The sequence below is a fragment of the Mauremys reevesii genome, linkage group 2, assembly GCF_016161935.1.
Source record: "Mauremys reevesii isolate NIE-2019 linkage group 2, ASM1616193v1, whole genome shotgun sequence".
In the NCBI taxonomy this organism is placed as follows: Eukaryota; Metazoa; Chordata; order Testudines; family Geoemydidae; genus Mauremys; species Mauremys reevesii.
Window position 1 is genome coordinate 113,428,558 of NC_052624.1, and position 20,286 is coordinate 113,448,843.

At 46.6% G+C, this 20,286-nt stretch overlaps 1 protein-coding gene across 4 annotated transcripts in view; it reads right to left on the minus strand.

The window, feature by feature from the left end:
* The window catches only part of LOC120398898 (palmitoyltransferase ZDHHC11-like), a 105,681-nt gene that overhangs the window by 77,042 nt on the left and 8,353 nt on the right, over positions 1-20,286 (minus strand). For 2 of the 4 annotated variants that reach the window (XM_039526651.1, XM_039526650.1), the window contains exon 1: positions 7,046-7,371. The exons of the other annotated variants lie outside the window; for them this stretch is intronic. In XM_039526651.1, the coding sequence (XP_039382585.1) occupies positions 7,046-7,255 (210 nt within the window). In that variant the 5' untranslated portion in view covers positions 7,256-7,371. Of the gene's footprint in view, positions 1-7,045; positions 7,372-20,286 lie in introns of those variants that run through there. 4 annotated transcript variants of the gene reach the window in all.

Consider the following 20,286-nt stretch of genomic DNA (forward strand, 5'->3'; position numbering starts at 1 on the left):
GTGCCTCTCAAAAGACATCAAACCTAATAAATATGAACTTTGACTATTATATTGTCTGTGGAAGATATTTCAGCAAGAATGAAAAAATGTGGTATATGGATTATACTGAACTAAAATGTGTAGCAGCTTCCTGTGAATTTGTGGATGTCCATTTGAGGCAATAGCTGCCTGCCAGCCAAACTTAGAAAAAGAAGTATATGAAACTCCCTTAATCCTACTTGTTATAGTCTTATATATAGCTGATATAAGCAAGTATCGCAGATTATACAGGCTCAACAGAATGGAGTTAAATAAAGCTAGTAATGAGACCGCCCTGGCCATTCATGCGCAGCCCTTTAGTCTTGCTCACCAGTAACAAAACCAGGCATTCATAAGGTAATAACTGAAGAGGTTTATCATCATACATTAGTTGGGACCTACCAAATTTACAGTCCATTTGGATCAATTTCACAGTCATAGGATTTTAAAAATCATAAATTTCATGATTTCAGATATTAAAATCTGAAATTTCACAGTGTTGTAACTGTAGGGGTCCTGACCAAAAAAGGAGTTGCGGGGGGAGAGGGTGACAAGGTTATTGTAGAGGGGGTTGCAGTACTGCTACCCTTATATCTGCTCTGTTGCTAGCAGCGGCGCTTCCTTCAGAGCAGGGCGGTCGGAGAGTAGTGGCTGCTGGCTGGGAGCCCAGCTCTGAAGGCAGAGCCGCCGCCACCAGCAGTGCAGAAGCAAGACTGGCATGGCATGGTATGGCCACTGTTACTTCTGCGCTGCTGCCTTCAGAGCCGGGCCCTTGGTCAGCAGCTGCCACTCTCCAACTGTCCATCTCTGAAGGCAGCAGAAGTAAGGATGGCATGGTATGGTATTGCCACACTTACTTCAACACTGCTGCTGGTGGGGCGCTGCCTTTAGATCTGGGCGCCCGGCAGACAGCGGCGGCTTTTGGCCAATCGCCCAGCTCTGAAGAAAGCACAGAAGTAAGGGTATTATACTGTGATCCCCCTAAAAATAGCCTTGCAACCCCCCCTGCAACTCCCTTTTGGGTCAGGATCCCCCAATTTCAAAAACATCGATCATGTCCCGTGAAACCTGTATAGTACCTGTATAGGGGAAAAGCACACAAAATATCAGATTTCACGGGAGGAGACCCAATTTCATGGTCTGTGACATGTTTTTCATGGCCATGAATTTCATAGGGCGCTCTACATTACTAATATCCACAATTGCCTGGGCAATCCACCATGACAATGCCAAGAGAGTCACATGTAGAATCATAAGAGAGAGTAGATGGGATCTGCTCTGGGATGGACAACTCACAGATTTTTCATTAAACAAACAAAAAAACCCATGTGTTTTATTTTATTACTTAAACAGCCTGCCTGCAAGCGTTCAGTTAGTGGTCTCAACACAGGCTCCACCTACCAGGAGTTGAGTCTCAGTTTCCAATAAAGCAGAAAGTCATGAGAGAGGACTTTGGCTCTGTGGCCCAAGTATGCATCAACTCTTCTCCCTTTGCATCAAATCTGTTTTCATTTTTGGAGCCTTCACACTTGGAGCCCCACTTTATCATCAGGTGATGGAGGTGAGTCCCTCTGCTGCAGGACTCATTGTGGTTCAAATCTCTACCAGCATGCAAAGAGTTATACCCTACAAAAACCATCCCCCATTCCCAATTAAGAAGGCAGCTTGTCCTCAGAGAAGTCCTATCCTGGCAAGAAGAGAAAGTGGCTAGCCAGACAGAAAACTAAAGAGAGACACCCAGCACAGTTTCACAAGCGTACGGGTAAGTAAAATATGTGATGTGGAGAAAAGGAACTCTGCAAGGAAAGAGACCTATGCAAAATTTCTCACTTATTCTGGGGAAGAAAGAGGGAGCTCTTCACCTAATCATAGAAGCTTCATTCTTGGAGGCCACTAAAACAATAGAACCTCACCCTGTTATTCAACCTACCTAGACTGGAACCCAGGGCCGTCTCTAGCTATTTTGGTGCCCTATGCAGCCCCCCTGAGGGGGGGGCTGTGTGGGGCCCTGCCCCAGGCCTCTGTGGGGGGGGACGGGGGGCTGGCCCCAGGCCTCCGTTGAGGACGGGGAGGAGGGGGCCGGCCACTTCCTGCAGGAAGTGGAGTGACCCAGCCCCAGCCTGCTCTGTTCCCCGGCTTGGGAGGGGGGAACCGCCCCCCAGCACTCGCCGGCAGTGCGGCTTGGAGCCAGGGGAGCAGAGCAGAGCAGGCTGGGGCCGGGTCACTCTACTTACTGGTGAGTGCAGGCCCGATTGCTGGAGTCCTCAGTGGGGGCAGGGTTGGAGCGGGGCTGGGCTGGGGCGGAGCAGGGGCAGGAGCCCTGGGGAAGAGCATGCAGCTGCGCATGGCACCAGGAAATTTCTTGGTGCACTAGGCAGCTGCGTACTTTGCGTATGGGTAAGGACGGCCCCGCTGGAACCCGTCCTGAGATCTTGTACTTGGGGAAGTAGAAGGAAGAGGCAGGTGAAATCACATGGGGCAGGGTACAATGGTGAATTGCAGAGAACTACAATTACAACTGATTGGTTTTCTCAGCATTTTTTTTTTTTTAAACTCAGGGTATGTCTACATGTCAACTAGATACCTGTGGCTGGCCCATGCAGACAACTCGGGTTCACAGGGCTCGGGCTGCAGGCTTGTTTCATTGCTGTGTAGATTTCTGGGCTCAGGCTGCAGCCCAGGCTCTAGGATCCTGCGAAGTGGTAGGGAAGGAAACAGCAAGGAAACAGCCCCACAGCCTGAGCCCCGTGAAAGCAAGTCAGCTGGCAAGGGCCAGGCGTGTGTGTAGTTGCTGTATAGACATACCCTAAATCAAAACCCACCCAACCCAGGCATTACTTTGATCTAGCCTGAAGTATGCTAGACACTTTACAGAACACAGTAAAGGCAGGAAGCCTGCCCCAGAGAGCTTCCATTCCAAATGTACATTTATAACATTAAAAGTTATAACTAGTAAAGAAAAGGAGGAAGCATGGAGGAATAGCAAAGATTATGGTTAACACCATGCAATTGCTTGTTTATCTATGTCTGCATGTTGCAATGAGCAGGGAATTTGATGCAGTGCAGAAAGCTGAACAAGGAGATCAGGAGGGTTAGCATAAAGGCTGTAATCCCACAGAGTGAAGGTGGGGACTGGAAGAGGAGGCAAATTGGGACATGAACCACAGCTCCCCATGTGTGCAGAAAGCATCTAGCACATTTAAACAAAACAACAAGAAGTGAAAGAAGGAGATGGCAAAACAGTGTTTGGGGTAGAACAGTGTTTCCCAAACTTAGGACGCCGCTTGTGTAGGGAAAACCCCTGGCGGGCCGGGCCGGTTTGTTTACCTGCCGCGTCCACAGGTCTGGGCGATCACTGATCCCACTGGCTGCAGTTCACTGCTCCAGGCCAATGGGAGCTGCTGGAAGCGGCGCGGGCCGAAGGACGTACTGGCTGCCGCTTCCAGCGGCTCTCATTGGCCTGGAGTGGCGAACCGGGGCCAGTGGGAGCCGCGATCGGCCAGACCTCTGGACGCGGCAGGTAAACAAACCGGCCCAGCCCGCCAGGGGTTTTCCCTACACAAGCGGCGTCCCAAGTTTGGGAAACACTGGGGTAGAAGATAGAAAGGTCAGATTTTTACTAGTTTTTGCTGATAGACTACATATTTCAAAGAGCACAGAGATGAAAAGGAGGGAGGTCTGGCCATGGATGGCGTAGGGTGACCAGATAGCAAGTGTGAAAAATTGGGACCTGTGTGTGTGGGGGGGGGGGGGCGTTAACAGTGTCTATATAAGACAAAGCCCCAAATATAGGGACTGTCCCTATAAAAATCTGGTCACCCTAGAATGGCGGAAGGAAGGAAGGAGGCAGCAGGAAGGGGATCAGAGGTGAAAAGTAATGAAGGCAGGGACAAAAGGGCGGGGGAGAGGGGAGAAAGAAGGTCACCAGAGACAAGGGGGCAGGTGAGATGGAGGAATAAGAAATCAAACACACAGTTAAAAGGCAGAAGAACACAGTACAGAAATCAAGCAATGCAAGGAAGTGGTAAGTCAGCCTGTTATCTAAATGAGGCAAGTGAATCACAGGAGAACTCAAGGGTTAGGAGTGAAGTTGTGTGGTGATGACAGAAGGGAGAAGTCTACAGGCTCTAGAGGTCATGTCTGCTGGTCAGTGGAGTCCCAGCAGCTCTTTTTAAAATCCAACTCCTGTTTTGGTGTCTGGTGGAGAGTGAGGAGATGGGATCCAGGGGACCCCCTCCAGCAGCTGTAGACTCAGGCAGCAGAGCAGGGTAGTGTAGCAGTTGGAGGGAATGTGGAGTCTCAACTTATGGACAATATATAGGTCCTCATGTAGCCCTCTTACTCATGGATGTTCTGGTGTTAACTTGTTTACAACCTTAAACACAAGTAATCTCGACCAGAGGCATCAAGCATTATACCTAAGGAAGGCCACAGCTGATCTTCAGGTATGAGATATTCACCAGTCACATCTGTGACCAACTGGGAAAAAGGCTATTATTTTTATGAATATTATGTGTGACTCAGTTTCTCTGCTCAATTTTGTATTGCAGCCTGTCTGAATCAAAGAAAGCTCTAAATAGGATATTACAGAACCTAGCAAGACAGGTAAAGCAAAGAGACTCCTTTGAAGCTGGATAACAATGGCTAGAATATCAAGTGATGGGAGAATTTACCTCCCTGGCTCCATCCAGGCTAGGATATTTTACTTTTATCCTGGGTAAAGCCTCAAATCAAAAGGCCCTTACCAGTTAAAAAGGTACCTCTGCCAGATAGGAAGGGGCTTTTGGGGTGAGCTCAGAGAGGCTGGCCAGGGATGTGTCAATGAAAAGGCTGACAGACAGAGACAAAAAGATTAGGCAGCAATGCAAGCACTGTAAATTGGTTCTCCAAACTCAGAGACAGGGAATATACCAGACCTGCCTGAGCTATGGATAGAGATGCTAAGCTTAGGTAAGGGAATATGCATGTAAAAGCCTCTTTGTTATTTTATATCTACTTTTCTAAGCACTGTACATGCTGTCACATAGGCTCCCAAAGAGAAACCCTAACCAATAGCCTCAGTCTCATATGGATTATACTTTAGTGGTTTCCTCTCTTTAGTAATTCCCTCCAACCCAGAAGCAAAAGATCCTTCTGTTCAATTAAAACCACAGCATACACTAGCACTTCTCTTTTGTTCCTTTTAAGCAGTAGCCTTACCTCAAAAGCTCTGTTTCCTTATGAGGTTTCCCAGCAATCTATTTAACAGTTAACTTAGGGCATCTGAAAAAGGCCATTTTATTGCTTCTGCACAGGTTCAATGCCTCATTATTATTGCTACAAGTTAAAGCAAAGGGTTTGTGCATATCTTCACATTATTTTCTCACTTTTTAATTTGGCCTTTAATTTTGTTTGGCCAAACATGAAACAGAATCAATTTCAGTTGAGGTTGCACTGCTACCACCTCACTTAAATGGACAAAAAGTATGAACTGCAACAAATATGCACCCATCCTCTTTTCTTGGAGTGAGGAGGGCTATGAATTTTCATAGGTCATGCTATCAGTAGACCTCTCGAGAAGTTTTAGTCTATAAAATGCTGCCGCACCTATAAATGTGATAGGAAACCAAAGCTTGTTAGCCTTGACAAGTTACTGTAGCTGTTTTATCCCTTACCTGGTGATCATCATACCACCTCTTCAAAAATTCTTCTAAATCAAATAGTAATAGCAAAAGTAGTACAGCAAACTGGCACTCCCTGTGCAGTATTCAACAAACACCACAATCATGGGCATACTTTGAACTTAGTTGATGCCAGACTAGTGGACCCAGGAGAAATACTGACAGAAACAGATGAACACAGCCATAAGTAACCCCTAAGGAAATGGCCTCTCTCAAGCATACAGTAACACTGCCCTCCTTTTTCCATTTTGGTCAGACTTCTTGTTTTCTTTACTTCTATGTAAATAATATCATCTCAGGCAGCCATCATCTTACTTGTAGGTCAATGACGCAGCAGCAGCAGGGCCATGCATAAAATGTTCAATGTCCCCCCAAACCAGTCACTGATGGTCACGAGTGATTTGTGGTCACCAGTCACAAGTCATTTGTGAAACAGGGTGGTGCGTATCACAGCAAAGTTTTTTGGGAAATCCAGAGCACAAGAAGCTTTACACATGGATCATTATTTTGATTTTCATGTAAAGAAAGAGGCTTTTTCTTCACTGGGATTTTAAAACATCTTCAATAGTTTTGCAGTGTAAAAGAAGTTTTTTGTTGCTTATAATGTACACGAAATATACAAGCTAGGCAGACATACTTATATAACTGGACTTTAAAGCACCAGTTTTTTTGCTTTGTGATTTTTTTTTCTTATTTGCTGTGGCATGGACTTGAGAGTATTCAAAATGAGATCCTGAAAGTAATCAAGCAAGGCAAATGTACTCCTTTGCCATATAATACACATTTATAATGAAATGATACAGTGAAATTCCATTTATAGTGAAATAGAATGAAAGTCCAAAAGTTTAAAAACAATTTCTGACATGATTCTTTTGCAACCAGTCTGATCCCAAAGTTTATTCTGTTGCCAGTTTGGCTAAACTGTGCTAATGGAAATGCAGGTCATCCTCACAGAAACGGGCAATTGGTGAAAGAGCTCCAACCTCCAACAGCACACCTTGCTAACTACTGACTGATGTTAATGTGTAGAAATAAGAAAAGGGATTTCCAGATGTCAAAAAGAGAACAGTGGGAGTACATCTGAAATACCTACGTGTGGTCTTTAGAAATGTGTACATGCTTTTAAAATAATGAGTAATATTCATGCTCAGCCTGGAGTTGCAAAGCACTAGAAACTTAATCTGGTCCCCCTGCCTAATTGCTATGTTCTAAATTCTACTCAAGTTTGAGTTAATTTTTTTTAATTTCATTTTTATTAAATTACTAAAGATTTTGAGGGGGTGGGGGGCAAGGGAAAAGGTTTCCAAGTCCAACTGAAACAAATCTGGGTATACATTACAACAAAATACAACAAATATGCAACTTACCCAGTACCAAAATATGCAGCAGCACTGACAATAATGATCAACAAATCCCAAAGGTTTGTAATGATATAACAGGATGCTTTGATATCCTTTTGAGAATCTAGACCTTTGTGGATTGCAAACATTAGAAATGCAGCAAGTAGTTGAACTCATGTCACACGTCTTCTTTAACAACGAAAAAATGAAAGGAAAACAATCCTCCTCCGCTTTCATGAAGTCTCTGACTTTTGACTAGATTCATGCAAGATTTCAGCCCTCAATTATGTCAGATTAAAGGCTTTTCAAAGCACCAAGAGCACTTTCAACTAAGATGAATAGTAATTCCTGTCTTTCTCTGCTCCGTTTTAAAACAGAAACTCACATTCTGAGCTTTTGAGTTGAAGAAAGAGGAAACCACAAGGAGGAAGTGCAAACGGTTGGTGAGGATGGTCACATCTGAGTAAAAGGTTAGCATTTGCAGGAGAAAATTAAAAAAATAAAAAATAAGATTCCATCTCTAATACTGGACTGCACACACATTGCTTTAGTTTCTCTTCCCACACACACAGCAAAATCAACGAGAGAGTCACACACTTTGTTGCTTCTGTAGCTGAGTGCATTATACACACCAGGGACAACTTGCATCCTTACATTCCACTTTACAAGATTCCTGGGAGCCACCTTCCTCTCTGTATTTCAGCAACTCCTGAAACCTCCCCTCTAAATCCTCTTCTCACACCAGGGGCTCTGTGTGCCTCTCATTCCTCTTACCATACCAGGGATCCCCACTGTCTCCCCATCTAGAGGTTCTATTTACTCCTTTTCCCATGCATTGCTAGGTGCTCTGTGCCCACCTGCCCATACTAGGGACTCCATTCTCCCTCCCTATCAGGCATTGTGCACACCCTATTCCCCACTATGCCTCCCTTCTCCTCCCAATCCCCATTCTTATTTCCTTCCTTTTTGTCATTCAGGGTGTCAACATGTTAAACTCTGTTGGGCCAAGCCAGTGGGATATTATTACACTGGAACGTGTCAATGGCTGCCATCCACTGGTTCTTGGAGCTACAAAATTTACAGAAGTGGCTGAAGCTGCTGACTCTGCTCAACAGATGGGGGCGGGGGGCTGTGTCTCCCTCATTTTCCTCTTCTGGTTTTCCAATTTCCCCCAAAATCAACAGGATTCTGCCTGCTGATGCCTAGAACGTTTGCTAAAGTTTTGGCTTTGATGGGATGCAATGTTCAAAAAAAGTAGCACATTGCATCCACACGGAGAAATATTACTGAGCTGAGCATAGGGTCTTGCAAGCTTCGCCAGTGAGTCTTGTGAGAAAGAATTTGAAGTGCTTATAACGCAAGTTTTACCAATATGGATTTATTTTAATTGATTTTTTTTAAAGTCAGAGAATATGGAGAATTTAGATTCCTCCCACTCCCAACACCATCCTCTTCTTGGTTTCAGACAACAGCCCCAATACTTGCTGATGAGTTAACCCTTTCAACTCCCTCAGGGCTGCAGAAGTGGCAACTGCTATAGGCTCCAACACCTATCACAACCTACTACAACTGTCATGCAGGCTTAATGGTGGAACTGGGACAGACAGGGAAGATATAGGGAAAGGGCAGTTCTGAAGGAATCTGCACGTAAGGACCATGTTCCCTGGATTCTGCAAAGCTCTGCTCTAAACGGGGCTCACTGCACCACAGGCTACTTAGGCATTTCTGCCACTATGCAAAACCTTCAGCCATTCTCCACATCCACAGAACAATCGTGAAATGTTGCAGATGCCACTGCAGCGCTGAAGTAGCAAGAGCAGCCATGGAATAGCTACACTGCCCCCAATTACACAATGTATCACACCTCTGTAAGACCCTCTTGTACCAAGTTTGTCTAGTAGGGCTTTGCATCAGGGGATGGGAAGAGGGTTATAGGAGAAGGATCTGCCTTTATGCCTCCATATTACAGGATATACCCATAGGCAGCGAGTTGCATAGGCTCATGGTGCCCGGGCTCCAGCAATATTCAGGGCCTGGGGGCTCGGCTCCACCAATGTTTGGGGCTTGGTCTCTCCCCTAGCCCTGCCTGCTGCCCCCACGCACCTCCCCCGAGTGTCCCTCAGCCCCCACTTACTGCCCCCGCTCGCCTTCCCAGGTCCCTGGAGCAGAGTGGTCCCCGGAGCAGAGCGTCCCCATCTCTCCCCTGCAGCTCCATACTGTCTCCCTGCATCAATTGCCGCCACAGGGTCCTAGTGCCCCCAACCACTACTGCCAGGGCAGACTGACCCTGAGCCTGCCCTTTCCCCTCAGACCCTTTCATTTTCCAATGGGACCCTCCACCAGCAAAGGGCGCCCCCTTCAGCCCCCAGTCTCCGCTCCTGCCCCATGCTGGACAAGGGGCAGCCCCACGCTGGACAAGGGGCAGCCCCATCCCTAGTGAGGCTACAGTGAGGGGCAGCAGCAGGGGAGGAGGCACACGTGATGGCAGCCCCCACCCCGGCGCCCACCGCAGGGGAGACAAGGGGGCTTCCTGTATCTGAGAGGGGCCCTAGGAGCACATGCAGTGACAGTGGTGCGAGGTGAGTCTGGTGCCGGGGGAAGTGGGGGGGGCCCTCCCCCAGAGCTCGCTACTGCCTGCGGGGAGAGGGCTGGGGGGAATCCTCTTGTCTGGCCCTTGCCCTGGGGCAGCCTGTCTGCACCCCAAACTCCCCATCCCCAGCCCTGTCCCACCCCAGAGCCCTCACCCCCTGTACCCCAACCCTCTGCCCTAGCCCTGAGCCCCCTCCCACACCCCAACCCCTCATCCACAGCCCTTACCCCTGCACCCCAGCCCTCTGCCTGAGCCCCTCCCACACCCCAAACTCCTCATCACCAGCCCCACCCCAGAGACGTCACATTTTTACATTATTTTAAAAAATATACAGTAACTCCTCACTTAATGTTATAGTTATGTTCCTGAAAAATGCTACTTTAAGTGAAAAGATAGTTAAGCGAATCCAATTTCCCCATAAGAATTAATGTAAATGGGGGGTTAGGTTCCAGGGAATTTTTTTTTTTGCCAGACAAAATCCTATATTTTATTTACATATGTACACACACACACACATATATATATATATATATATATATATACACACACATATATATATATATATATATATATATACATACACACACACACACACACACATACACAGTATACGTTTTAAACAAACAATTTAATACTGTACATAGCAATGAGGATTGTGAAGCTTGGTTGAGGTGGTGAAGTCAGAGGGTGGGATATTTCCCAGGGATGCCTTACTGCTAAATGATGAACTAACACTCGGCTGAGCCCTCAAGGGTTAATGCATTGTTGTTAAAGCAGCCTCACACTCTATAAGGCAGCAGGAATGAAGTGGGGAGGGAGGAAGACAGCATGGCAGAGAGATAGACAGAGACGCACACCCTGTGTGTGAGAGAGAGAGACTTTGAGACAGCAGCTGCTGCCAGCAAGCTCCCTCCATTCTGAGCCCTGTCATGTCCTCTCCCCATCTCACTCTGTGGAGATGTGGGGGCAGGAACGGGGGAAAGGGACACCCTGACAACAGCACCCCTCTCCCCCCCATCCCCCGCACATAGGGTGCAGACAGCAAATGTGAAAAATCAGGACCGGGGTGGGGGGTAAGAGGAGCCTATATATGAAAAAGGCCCAAAAATCAGGACTGTCCCTATAAAATTGGGATATCTGGTCACCCTACCTGCACAGCAAGGAGGCGGCTCCTGGAGCAGCTCCAAGGCAGAGGGCAGGAACAGCACAGGGCAGTGTGTGGGAACGACACCTGAACTGCCCAGCAATTGATAGCCTGCTGGGCGGCAGCCTCACAGGGAATTTAGGGGAGCCGATAGGGGGGCTGTTGGCCCACCCTGGTTCCAAGCCCCCACCAGCTAGCTCCAACGGGCTGCTCAATCTGCAAGCTGTGGACAAAGCAGGCGGCTGCCAAACAACACTATAAGGGAGCATTGGGCAACTTTAAACGAGCATGTTCTCTAATTCAGAGGTTCTCAAACTGTGGCCCACAGACCACTAGTGGTCCACAAGCTCCATTCAGGTGGTCTGTGGATAGTTCCCTCTAAGGTGCACTCCGGGGCGGCCACACATGAGAGAATGAAGGGCCACCCACCTAATTAGTGGAGCCACGCAGGCGTGGCTCTTCTATTTAGGTGCCTGGACCCTGGAGAAGATGCACATGTAAGGTGAGGTGGTGGCCTTGGGGGGGAATAGGTAGGAGGGGGCAGTGGTGTGAGAAGAGGGGGTGGGGAGAATTTGGGATGTGCAGGGCTACGGCGGCCAGAGAAAGAGGCTCAGGGCTGCGGCCGCTGGGGAGAGACCCCCTTCCTTCCCAGTTTCAGCTCTGTGGCTGCTGTGGAAGGGGAGAGACCCCACTCCTTTCCAGCCAGAGCTCAGGGGCTGCTCCGGTGGGGAGAGAGGGCACATCCATTGCATCAGAAAGGTTAAGACTGCTGATATTAAAATATGAGTTGTGTGCTTTTATGTGTAGAAAAAAAAGTTTATTATTATTTAGGGGTTTTTTTATATAGCACTTTTATCCAAAGCACTTTACAATAGTTAGCTAACGGTACATACAACATCTGAAAAGATCATTAAGCAGTCCGCCAAGACCCTCAGCAATTTTCAAGTGGTCCGCAGAAAAAAAAGTTTGAGAGCCACTTCTCTAATTGATCAGCAACATAACAACAAAACAACGTTAACTGGGATGACTTTAAGTGAGGAGTTACTGCATATTGGCTTACAAGGCAGGTGGGGGAGGGGGTGGGATTTGGACCTGTTCTGGGCACCACCAAAAATTATACAAACCTGCCACCCCTGGATATACCTCTTAAAGGGTTCATCTATACCTAATGAAATTAGCAACAAGCAAGCAGCTGTTTATCAGCTACAACACTGCTCTCAAGGCAGTGGGTTTTATTCTACATGTAGTCCCTTACGGTTGATATGAATTAAAGAGAAATTAAAAACATTATATGCCTAGCATTCTGATCTTTTACTGGACCATACTGCTTTTTATAACTGTATCTAGTACAGCTCCAACACAATAAAGCTCCTCACTTAGTACAGAATTTAGCAGTTAAGTAGCACCTGTCTCCAAGGGTACGTCTACACTACGGGACTATTCCGAATTTGCATAAACGGTTTTTTTTGTAAATTTTTATAAATAAAATCGCGTGCCACACTAAACACATAAATCGGGTGGGTGGTGTGTGTCGTCCATGGTCCGAGGCGTCGATTTTCTTTCTGTTTGTGCAGCTGGCTATTATCCTCCTATCCATATCCCCCCCCAACCCCCCCCCCCTTGGCATTCCGGTTGAGTTGATGGGGCCCAGTGCAAAATGGGGCAAAAATGGTGGTGGTGTGGTTCTGGTCCTCTCTCCCTCCTCCCCTCCCTCCCCAGCGGCAGACAACGCCGCTTTTTTGTGGTGTGGCCGCGCAGCCCAGCACAGCAAAGCATGGACCCTGCTCGCTCCCATACCCAATCGTGGATGTTTTTCACACTTACGCACCGTCGCACAGTATGCTATATACTGAACGGCCGGCGGCCGAGGCGAGGACATCGCGGCGCGGGCGCGGCGATGACAGGATACGTGCACAATGAGGAACAACAAAGCCCGCGGGCAGGCCGAATCTGATGGTAATGGGGCAGATTCTATCCATCCATTGAATCGCGATTTTTGGCCCGCAACAAGGACTGACTGCTGGTGCACATTGTGTGTGTGGTGTTGGTTGTGCCAGTGTGGCATTCTGCATTGTGTTCCATGTGCGCACTTTCATTTTCATGAAAACCTTTGTGCCCCTGCCCTGATTCCCCCCTGAACAACGCCATAGCAGCCCTCAGAGTAGAAGCCGAGTGGCGAGGCTCGCGCAGCAGACAACACCAGACAGCTCAGAAAGCGTCAGTGGAATGGAATTGGAGTTTGGAAAATCTACTGTGATGCTAGTGGCCAAAGTAATCAAAGCAATTGGAAAGCTGCTGCCTCGCTGCTGCGAAGGTGGGCTGCGTGCAGCAGGGGAGGCTGGCGCTGGGATGGCTGCAATGGGGCAATGGATTGGGGGCCATAGATGAATCCATATCCTATCTTGCACCACGGCACCCAGGGGCACCAGGCACCAGGTGCTAAACCCGGGCACCAGGTGGGGCAGGCAAGCACTGGGGACGGTGGACGGAGGACACAACATGATGTGTGGGGGGGTTCAGAGGGTTCATGATGCTTTCATGATGCTCCTGCTTAACTCTGTCTGAAAAACTGGCTGCAGCAAGGACTTACTTCCCCACAAGAAAAAACACAGTTGGGGATGTTGAAACGGACCCAGCCTATCCTGGGGACAGCCACCCCTTGATGCCATGATGGCTCATAGCCTACAGGCAGCAGGAGAGGACAGTGGACAGGGTTCAATTACAGGCTGGTGCAAGTGCAGAATGTGGGGTGGATGGTGTTTGGCTGCTTTAAAGGCAGGTGGAATGTGCATGGCTGACTGCAGACCTCAGCCCTCAGAATGTCCCACTGTATTGCTGCTGGCTGCTGCTGTCTGCAAACTAGAGTAGAGTAGGGGGGAGACCTTTGGGAGGGGGAGAGGGGCCTGTGAGCGCCTGGCCACCGCTGATTGGACACCAGGAAGGAGGAGAGAGCAGGCAGAAGAGAGCACACGTCAGAGCCAGAGAAGCAGAGCTTCATCAATGGCCAGGGCTACAGTGATCAGAAATGAGTGCTGTGTTTGAACCAGCCTGTGAACACCCAGTCCTGTAAGTGACTCTCCTGTGTTAAAGTACCCCTCCCCACTCCAATTAAGTCACTTATTTTAAAAAAGCATTCATTTTTTATTTATTTTAAAAAGAGGAGGATTTAGAGGTATAAAAGAGAGGAAAGGGAAAGGAGGGATGGAGAAGAGGGAAGGAAAAAAAGGAGAAAAAAAAAAAAAAAAGTGGAGGGCTGGTGGGGGGGGGGGTGGGGTGGTGTGGGAGGGGGGGAGGCTGGGGCGGGAGTCTGGGACGGCTGGGTGAGTGGTTAGGGGGAGTGGGGGGAGGGGGTTGGGGTGGGGGGGCTGGGGAGGCCTGATCCGGCTGCCTCTCCAAGAGCTGTAGGCGCATGCAGATCACCCTGTGCATCGTTCCTGAAACTCAGCAGCCCCAGAGTTGCATCCATCCGCCCTTGCCGCCGCCACCGCTGATCCTCTGCCCGCTGCCCCTTCCTGCATCTCTCTCCTTGCAGTGTCCCACCTCCTCTCTCCTGTCCTGTCTCCTCCCCCCTCCCTTCCCTCACATCCCTCCTGTTCTTTTCTTAACTTCTCATTCCATCTTAGACTTCCATATGATCTCTCTTATTTTTCTTTTTCATCTCATCTCATTGTGCTAGCCTATGGCTTTCGCTTTTTGAATCAAAAAATTTCTGAGGAGGAATAAAATATGGATTTAGAATGAGATAAATAGACAGAAAGACTATAGTTTAGAAAAGCAAAAAGCACTTTTCACCTCTCATAGCATTTCTTGATTTTTTGCAGGTAAAATTTCTTTATTCACACATGCTGGCATCTTACATCTCAGCATACATCATCAGGCATCAGGATCAGGGTCAGGGTGGTGCTTGCATCTCCAGAGGCAGGATTCAGCCACTGCTACAGTGCCCCTAGCACCCCCACTCCTGTGGCAGCTCCCCCTCCCCCCCTCCCCGGCCCCTCCCACCCCCACCCTCCCCACCCCAACCTAACAACCCTCCCCCAAGATCGCCTACTTGGTCCCCTCAAAGATCAAGACCGCCCCGCCACCCAGAAAAGCCTCCGATTTTTCATTTTTTTTGAAGCCCGTTTTTTCTGAAGCAGAAGAAAATTTTTTATTCTGCTGCAAACCAGTTTTCCCCAGTGATAAATAGCTGATTCCTACTTTCTGATTTTTGCTGCTGATATGATAACAGAATAAACAGAGTTATGCAGCTTGATACAGACCATACGCGGCGATGCTTTGCATATGCTTACCTGATTACTTGCTTGCTGCATGGCACACATGCATGGCATGGTAAAGTGCAGCTTGCCTGGCCTTGAGCAATGGATTCTTTGCCCAATACCTACCTGCTACGTTCTGTTCTGGAGGGCTTTCTCTCAGCCGGACATGTTAACAAACTTTCTGCAAAGGCTAGGTAAAAAACTTCTGCAAGTCAACTGTTTGTCCAAATCAATCCCCGAAATCAATCAAAAAAATCATTAACAAAAAAAAAAATAAAACTCTGTGCAAAAAACAAAAAAAAACACACTCACCAGGCTTGCTTTAAAGGCTGCAGGGCTCTCCGCAATGCAATCATAAGCTCCTGGCACTTGGGTGAGAGGGCTGGGGGGCTCAAAAGCTCCTGCAGGGCTCTTCTGCTCTCTCCTGTGCTGTCTCTGTGCTTCCTCTTCTCTTCTTCTCTGCATCTTCATCTCTCTCATCCTCTTCCTCTTCTTCTTCCTCTTCTTCTTCCCTAATCACAGTAATCCCTCTCAGACACAGCAGCAGCTGGCACCCCCCCATGCAGCACAGCTCAGCATTTGGTTGTCTGCACTTGCTTAGAAGCGGCATTTTTCTTTCTTGCTTTTTTGGATTCTTTTATTCTTTCTCTTTCTTTTTCCCTCCCTGCTGGGTCCTTTCTTTCTTTTTTGTCAGCCACCTTGTTTTTCAAAGCTCCTTTGGCTTCAACCTTTTAGTCTTTTTTCTGTTAGCTTTCAGATTTCTTCTTTCCCGAATTCTTTTCAATTGTTTTTTCATTTTCATTCTCTCCCGAGCCATTTCTGTCTGATCTCTCACCTGTTGCATTGAGACTGCTGCTGTCTGTGCTGATGAGCTGTGCTTATGCACCTGTGCTGATCTGCTGTGATGATGAGGTGCACGCTGTGTGAAGATGAAATGAATTTCAAAGTGGTCACCTGTGATGACGAGCGTTTTGCCGTCTGGTTTGCCAGGAAGCGCATGCTTAATGCTGTCCAGTGGCTCACTGGCGCTCGACCGGATAGCTCCAACGTCGAATGCGCTCCAGGAGCGGTCAGTGGTGATATATTATATAGCGCAATAGAAACACCCGTCGGGCAGGAGTGCCTTACGATATTTGTTTCAGCCAAATTATGTGACCGGTACGTGCGATCGTGATGTGGAGGTTGTGGGTTTAATCGGTTTATTAAATTTTAATAAAACCAAAGCCAAGACTAGTTAAAACAGACTAGAAGACTTAAATTTTACATCAGTTCAAGGAACATTATTTTATTTCTTTAATGCCTTGGAATGCATTTGTCACAGTTCTTTAATTTTCAAAAGGAAATCATTTAGATCAAGTGTAGCTATCTTAACAAAGTTAATGCAAATAAATGATTTGACCTACCTCATCTCTTTTGGTGGGTAATGCATTTTTTTCATAAAGAAAACAAAGTTTATATTTTAGGCATTATATTTAACTGTTCTTACTTCATTGTCAGTGGAAGGGGGGCAGAAACACCTCTCCAATTCCCTAGAATGCAATGCAGAACACTGGGAAGAAGCCTTGCTTTCTTCTGTAACCACTGTTGCACTATATTTGGCCTAAGGATAAATTATGCACATTATTTACTGGTACGTTTCCAAGCACTAGTCTCTACCAAAATTAGAGTTAACATAACTGTAAATTACGAACTAATTAAGTTGTATATCAAACTTGATCAATTTTAAATCAATCTATCAATTAGCTGCCAGTATCTCCAAATTCTCAGCAACCCCCACGTAAGTTTCAAACAGCTCACCTGTAACCTAGAAACAGGCCGTATTCTCAGCAAAGGAGTATTTACACTGCTAAAAATCCACACTGGAACTTCCCCCATTTTTTAAACCTCAGTCTCATGCACTGCCCAAAAAAAAAAAATCACGACAGGGCAAGAAATACAACCACCTTTATGAAGTCCTTATATTTTAGAACTGTAAAAATCTTTCACAACAATTTAGCAAGCATGAACAACTCTTTAAAAGTGTGACCAAGATTTTCAGAAATGACTAGTGATTTTGGGGGTCTCGATTTTTGGGTGTCTAAGTGGAGATCCCTTTAAAGGGACTTGATATTCAAAGTATAGATGTTCAGCCGTTTCTCAAAATCAGGCCCCTTTAAGGAGTCTCCAGTTGGACACTCCAGAATCACTAGTTACTCTCTGCACAGGCAGGGGTCTGCCTGCATGGATCCATGTGCAGGATCAGGGCCCTGGTTAAAATTATGAATGAGGATATGAAGGGTGGAACTGAGATCAATCTGAATTTATACATTAAACCAATTGGATACAGACAGGATGCTACAGAGAAACAAAAAACAACTATATTTAGTAGGCATGAGTTTATTTTAAGTCTTTGTGACCATCTTCTGTTATGGTAACTGCTCAGCCACCAACTTAATATTGCTCAGACAGGAAATGTTGGGCAAGTGTTTGCTGCCAGACCACAAAGTAGTTGTGCAGTCATAACTTCAACTAGCCACACTAAACTATGATTAGAACCAGGCTCCTTATCCTTCTAATTCAAACTCACTTCTATACTCACTTCTTCCACATTACCCTCCACTGTTAACTTTGTACTACCTAGGGTTGCCACCTTTCTAATTGCGGATAACCAGACCCCCACCCCACCCCCAGGCCCCGCCCACATTGCACACTCTTCCCTCCTCCTTCCACCCCCTTCACTTGCTGGATCCTCTCAAGAAGCCTGCCTGCAGGTAGGAGGCAGCTCTGGCTGAGCAAAGGCTCGTGTGGGTTAATGATCGGGTGCCTTGCCCTGCCCTTGGTAACCGGACTTCTGGTTCGGGTGCCATTTAGGATTGCCAGGTCCCCTTTTTTACTGGACTTTTTGGTCAAAAACCAGGCACCTGGCAACCCTAAATGATACCCGGACACAGAAGCCAAAAAACTGACTGTCTGGATAAAACCCAGATGGTTGGCAATCCTAATACTACCCCTAGGACAGGGGTCGGCAACCTTTACTATCAAAAGAGCCATTTTGCCCCCTCTTCCACTAAAGAAAAATAGTCTGGAGCCGCAAAACATAACACTGCTTATAAACTTTTAAAAGTTTTAATCTTTTTTTAATTTTACCTGTTACAACAACAGAATACAACAAACAGAAGTGCAGTGTGCATGTGTAGGCCTACTTTGAAATAAATTAAACACTGAACTATGCAGGCCTTTTTGAGTCCTTCCCGTATTTGTGTAAAATTAAAATAAAACATAGCCCACTTTAATATAAAAAAAATATAGTTGCAGCTTAGCAGTTTTAAAAAAGTAAACATAAAATTAGGAACGTTTTTTGACAAGTCCATTTCAGTGTGCTCTCATCCTCTTTGGGTTTCTTTCTCAGCCAGCAATCAACCGAAGCACCTGAACATACAATAAAAAACTACATCAGCTCCGGGTCTGAAATAAATGTTTTTTTCTGAATAATAATAGCCTATTAAATGCTAGTGTTCTCACCTGTTTAATGTGACTTCTGTTTCTGAAGCTCGATGCTGATCTTCCCTATATCGGGGCTGTAAGTTGTGACTTTGATCTTCACACAGGCTCTCATTTGTGAGGCGGGAGCGATATTTGGACTTTATGAAGTTCATGCTCGAGAAAACTTTCTCGCATAAGTATGTTGAGCCAAAGATGGACAGGACTCCAAATGCATACTTTTTCATGTTCATATACGTGTCGGGAATGGCACTCCATGTTTTAAAAACAAGTTTGTCGGGTTTGGGGAGGTTTTCAATATCATTCCATTTGTGCTCTTTAGCGAGAGTGGCCTTCTGACCGGCGACTTCATCGAGATCCGCTGTCAGGCTTTTGAACTTGGACACCCATAAGTCTTTATCCGCTATGTCGGCCAGTTCAATTTCAAGATCGGGCTGACTTATCCCTGTGAATGTGGATATGTTCAGCAGGGATGGGTCGATGTCCAGCGGTGTGACAGTGAAGGACAGAGTGTTTTTTTCCTTTCTGAACTCGCTGAATCTTTCTCCAAATGCAGCTTGCATTGCCATAATTGCACGGTGTAAATAATCACAATTTATGTGATTGTTCTCTTCTTTGAACTCTCTCAGGGAGGGGAAGTGAGAGAGCGTACCTCTCTGTACATCTCTGGCAAACACTGTCATCTTGCGCTCAAACGCCAGAACATCCTCCAGCAACTGCAGGGCCGTGCTTCCCTTTCCCTGGAGATTTTTATTCAGCGTGTTTAAGTGACTTGTCATATCCACCATGAAATAAAACTTTTCCAGCCAATCAAGGTCTCCCAGTTCGGGATAGCTGAGGCCTTTGCTTTCCAAGAAGGTTTTCACATGTTCCAGACAAGCAGCGAAGCGTTTCAGCACGTCTCCCCTTGACAGCCACCGAACTCTGTTGTGCAGCAGGAGATCCAAATATGCGCTCTCGACTTAATCTAACCATGAACAAAACTGTCGGTGGTTTAACCCATTTGCAATTATTTTGTTCACTATCTTAATAACGAGGTTCATCACTTCCACACATTCAGGGGGGAATGTTTGAGCGCACAGTGCTTCTTGGTGCAAGATGCAGTGAAACGTCATCAGCTCTCGATCCAGCGACTTTTGAAGTAAATTCACAAAGCCCTTCTGTGCTCCTCTCATACTGGGTGCACCATCAGTAGACACTGACACCAGGTGAGTGGTGTTTATTCCTTTAGCCTCACAAATGTCCTGTCCCCGCGTTTGGCCCTTTAGCGGTATGAGTTCAATCAGTTCTTCCTGCGGCCCATCAGAGTTCACATATCTGCATAACAGTGCTGTCTGCTCAATATCATTTACATCACTTGACTCATCAGAGGCAATTGAATATGCTTGAGCTGAATTGATGTCATCAATTTGCTTACTGGTGATGTTTGTTGCCATTTTAATGGTCCTGTCCTTGACAGTCTTTGCAGAGAGAGGCATTTCTTTAATTTTCTGAATAATTTCCTGTTTGTTTTTGAATTCGGAGAATAGATGCTCTGATATTTTTATGAACGATTCTTTCATGTATTCTCCGTCTGTGAACGGCTTCCCCCTCCTTACGATCTCATGAGCTGCCACAAAACTAGCAGCTGTAGTTGAGTTTGGAGAGTTGATCCACTTCTTGAAAATATGTTTGCTCTGCTCAACTTTCCGTAGTAGTTCCGAAATCGCTCTCTTTCACCCATCTTCAGTTGGGTACTTTTCAGAAAATGCTGAGTGCTTGTTTTGTAACTTTGAAAGACATTTTCATTTTTTGT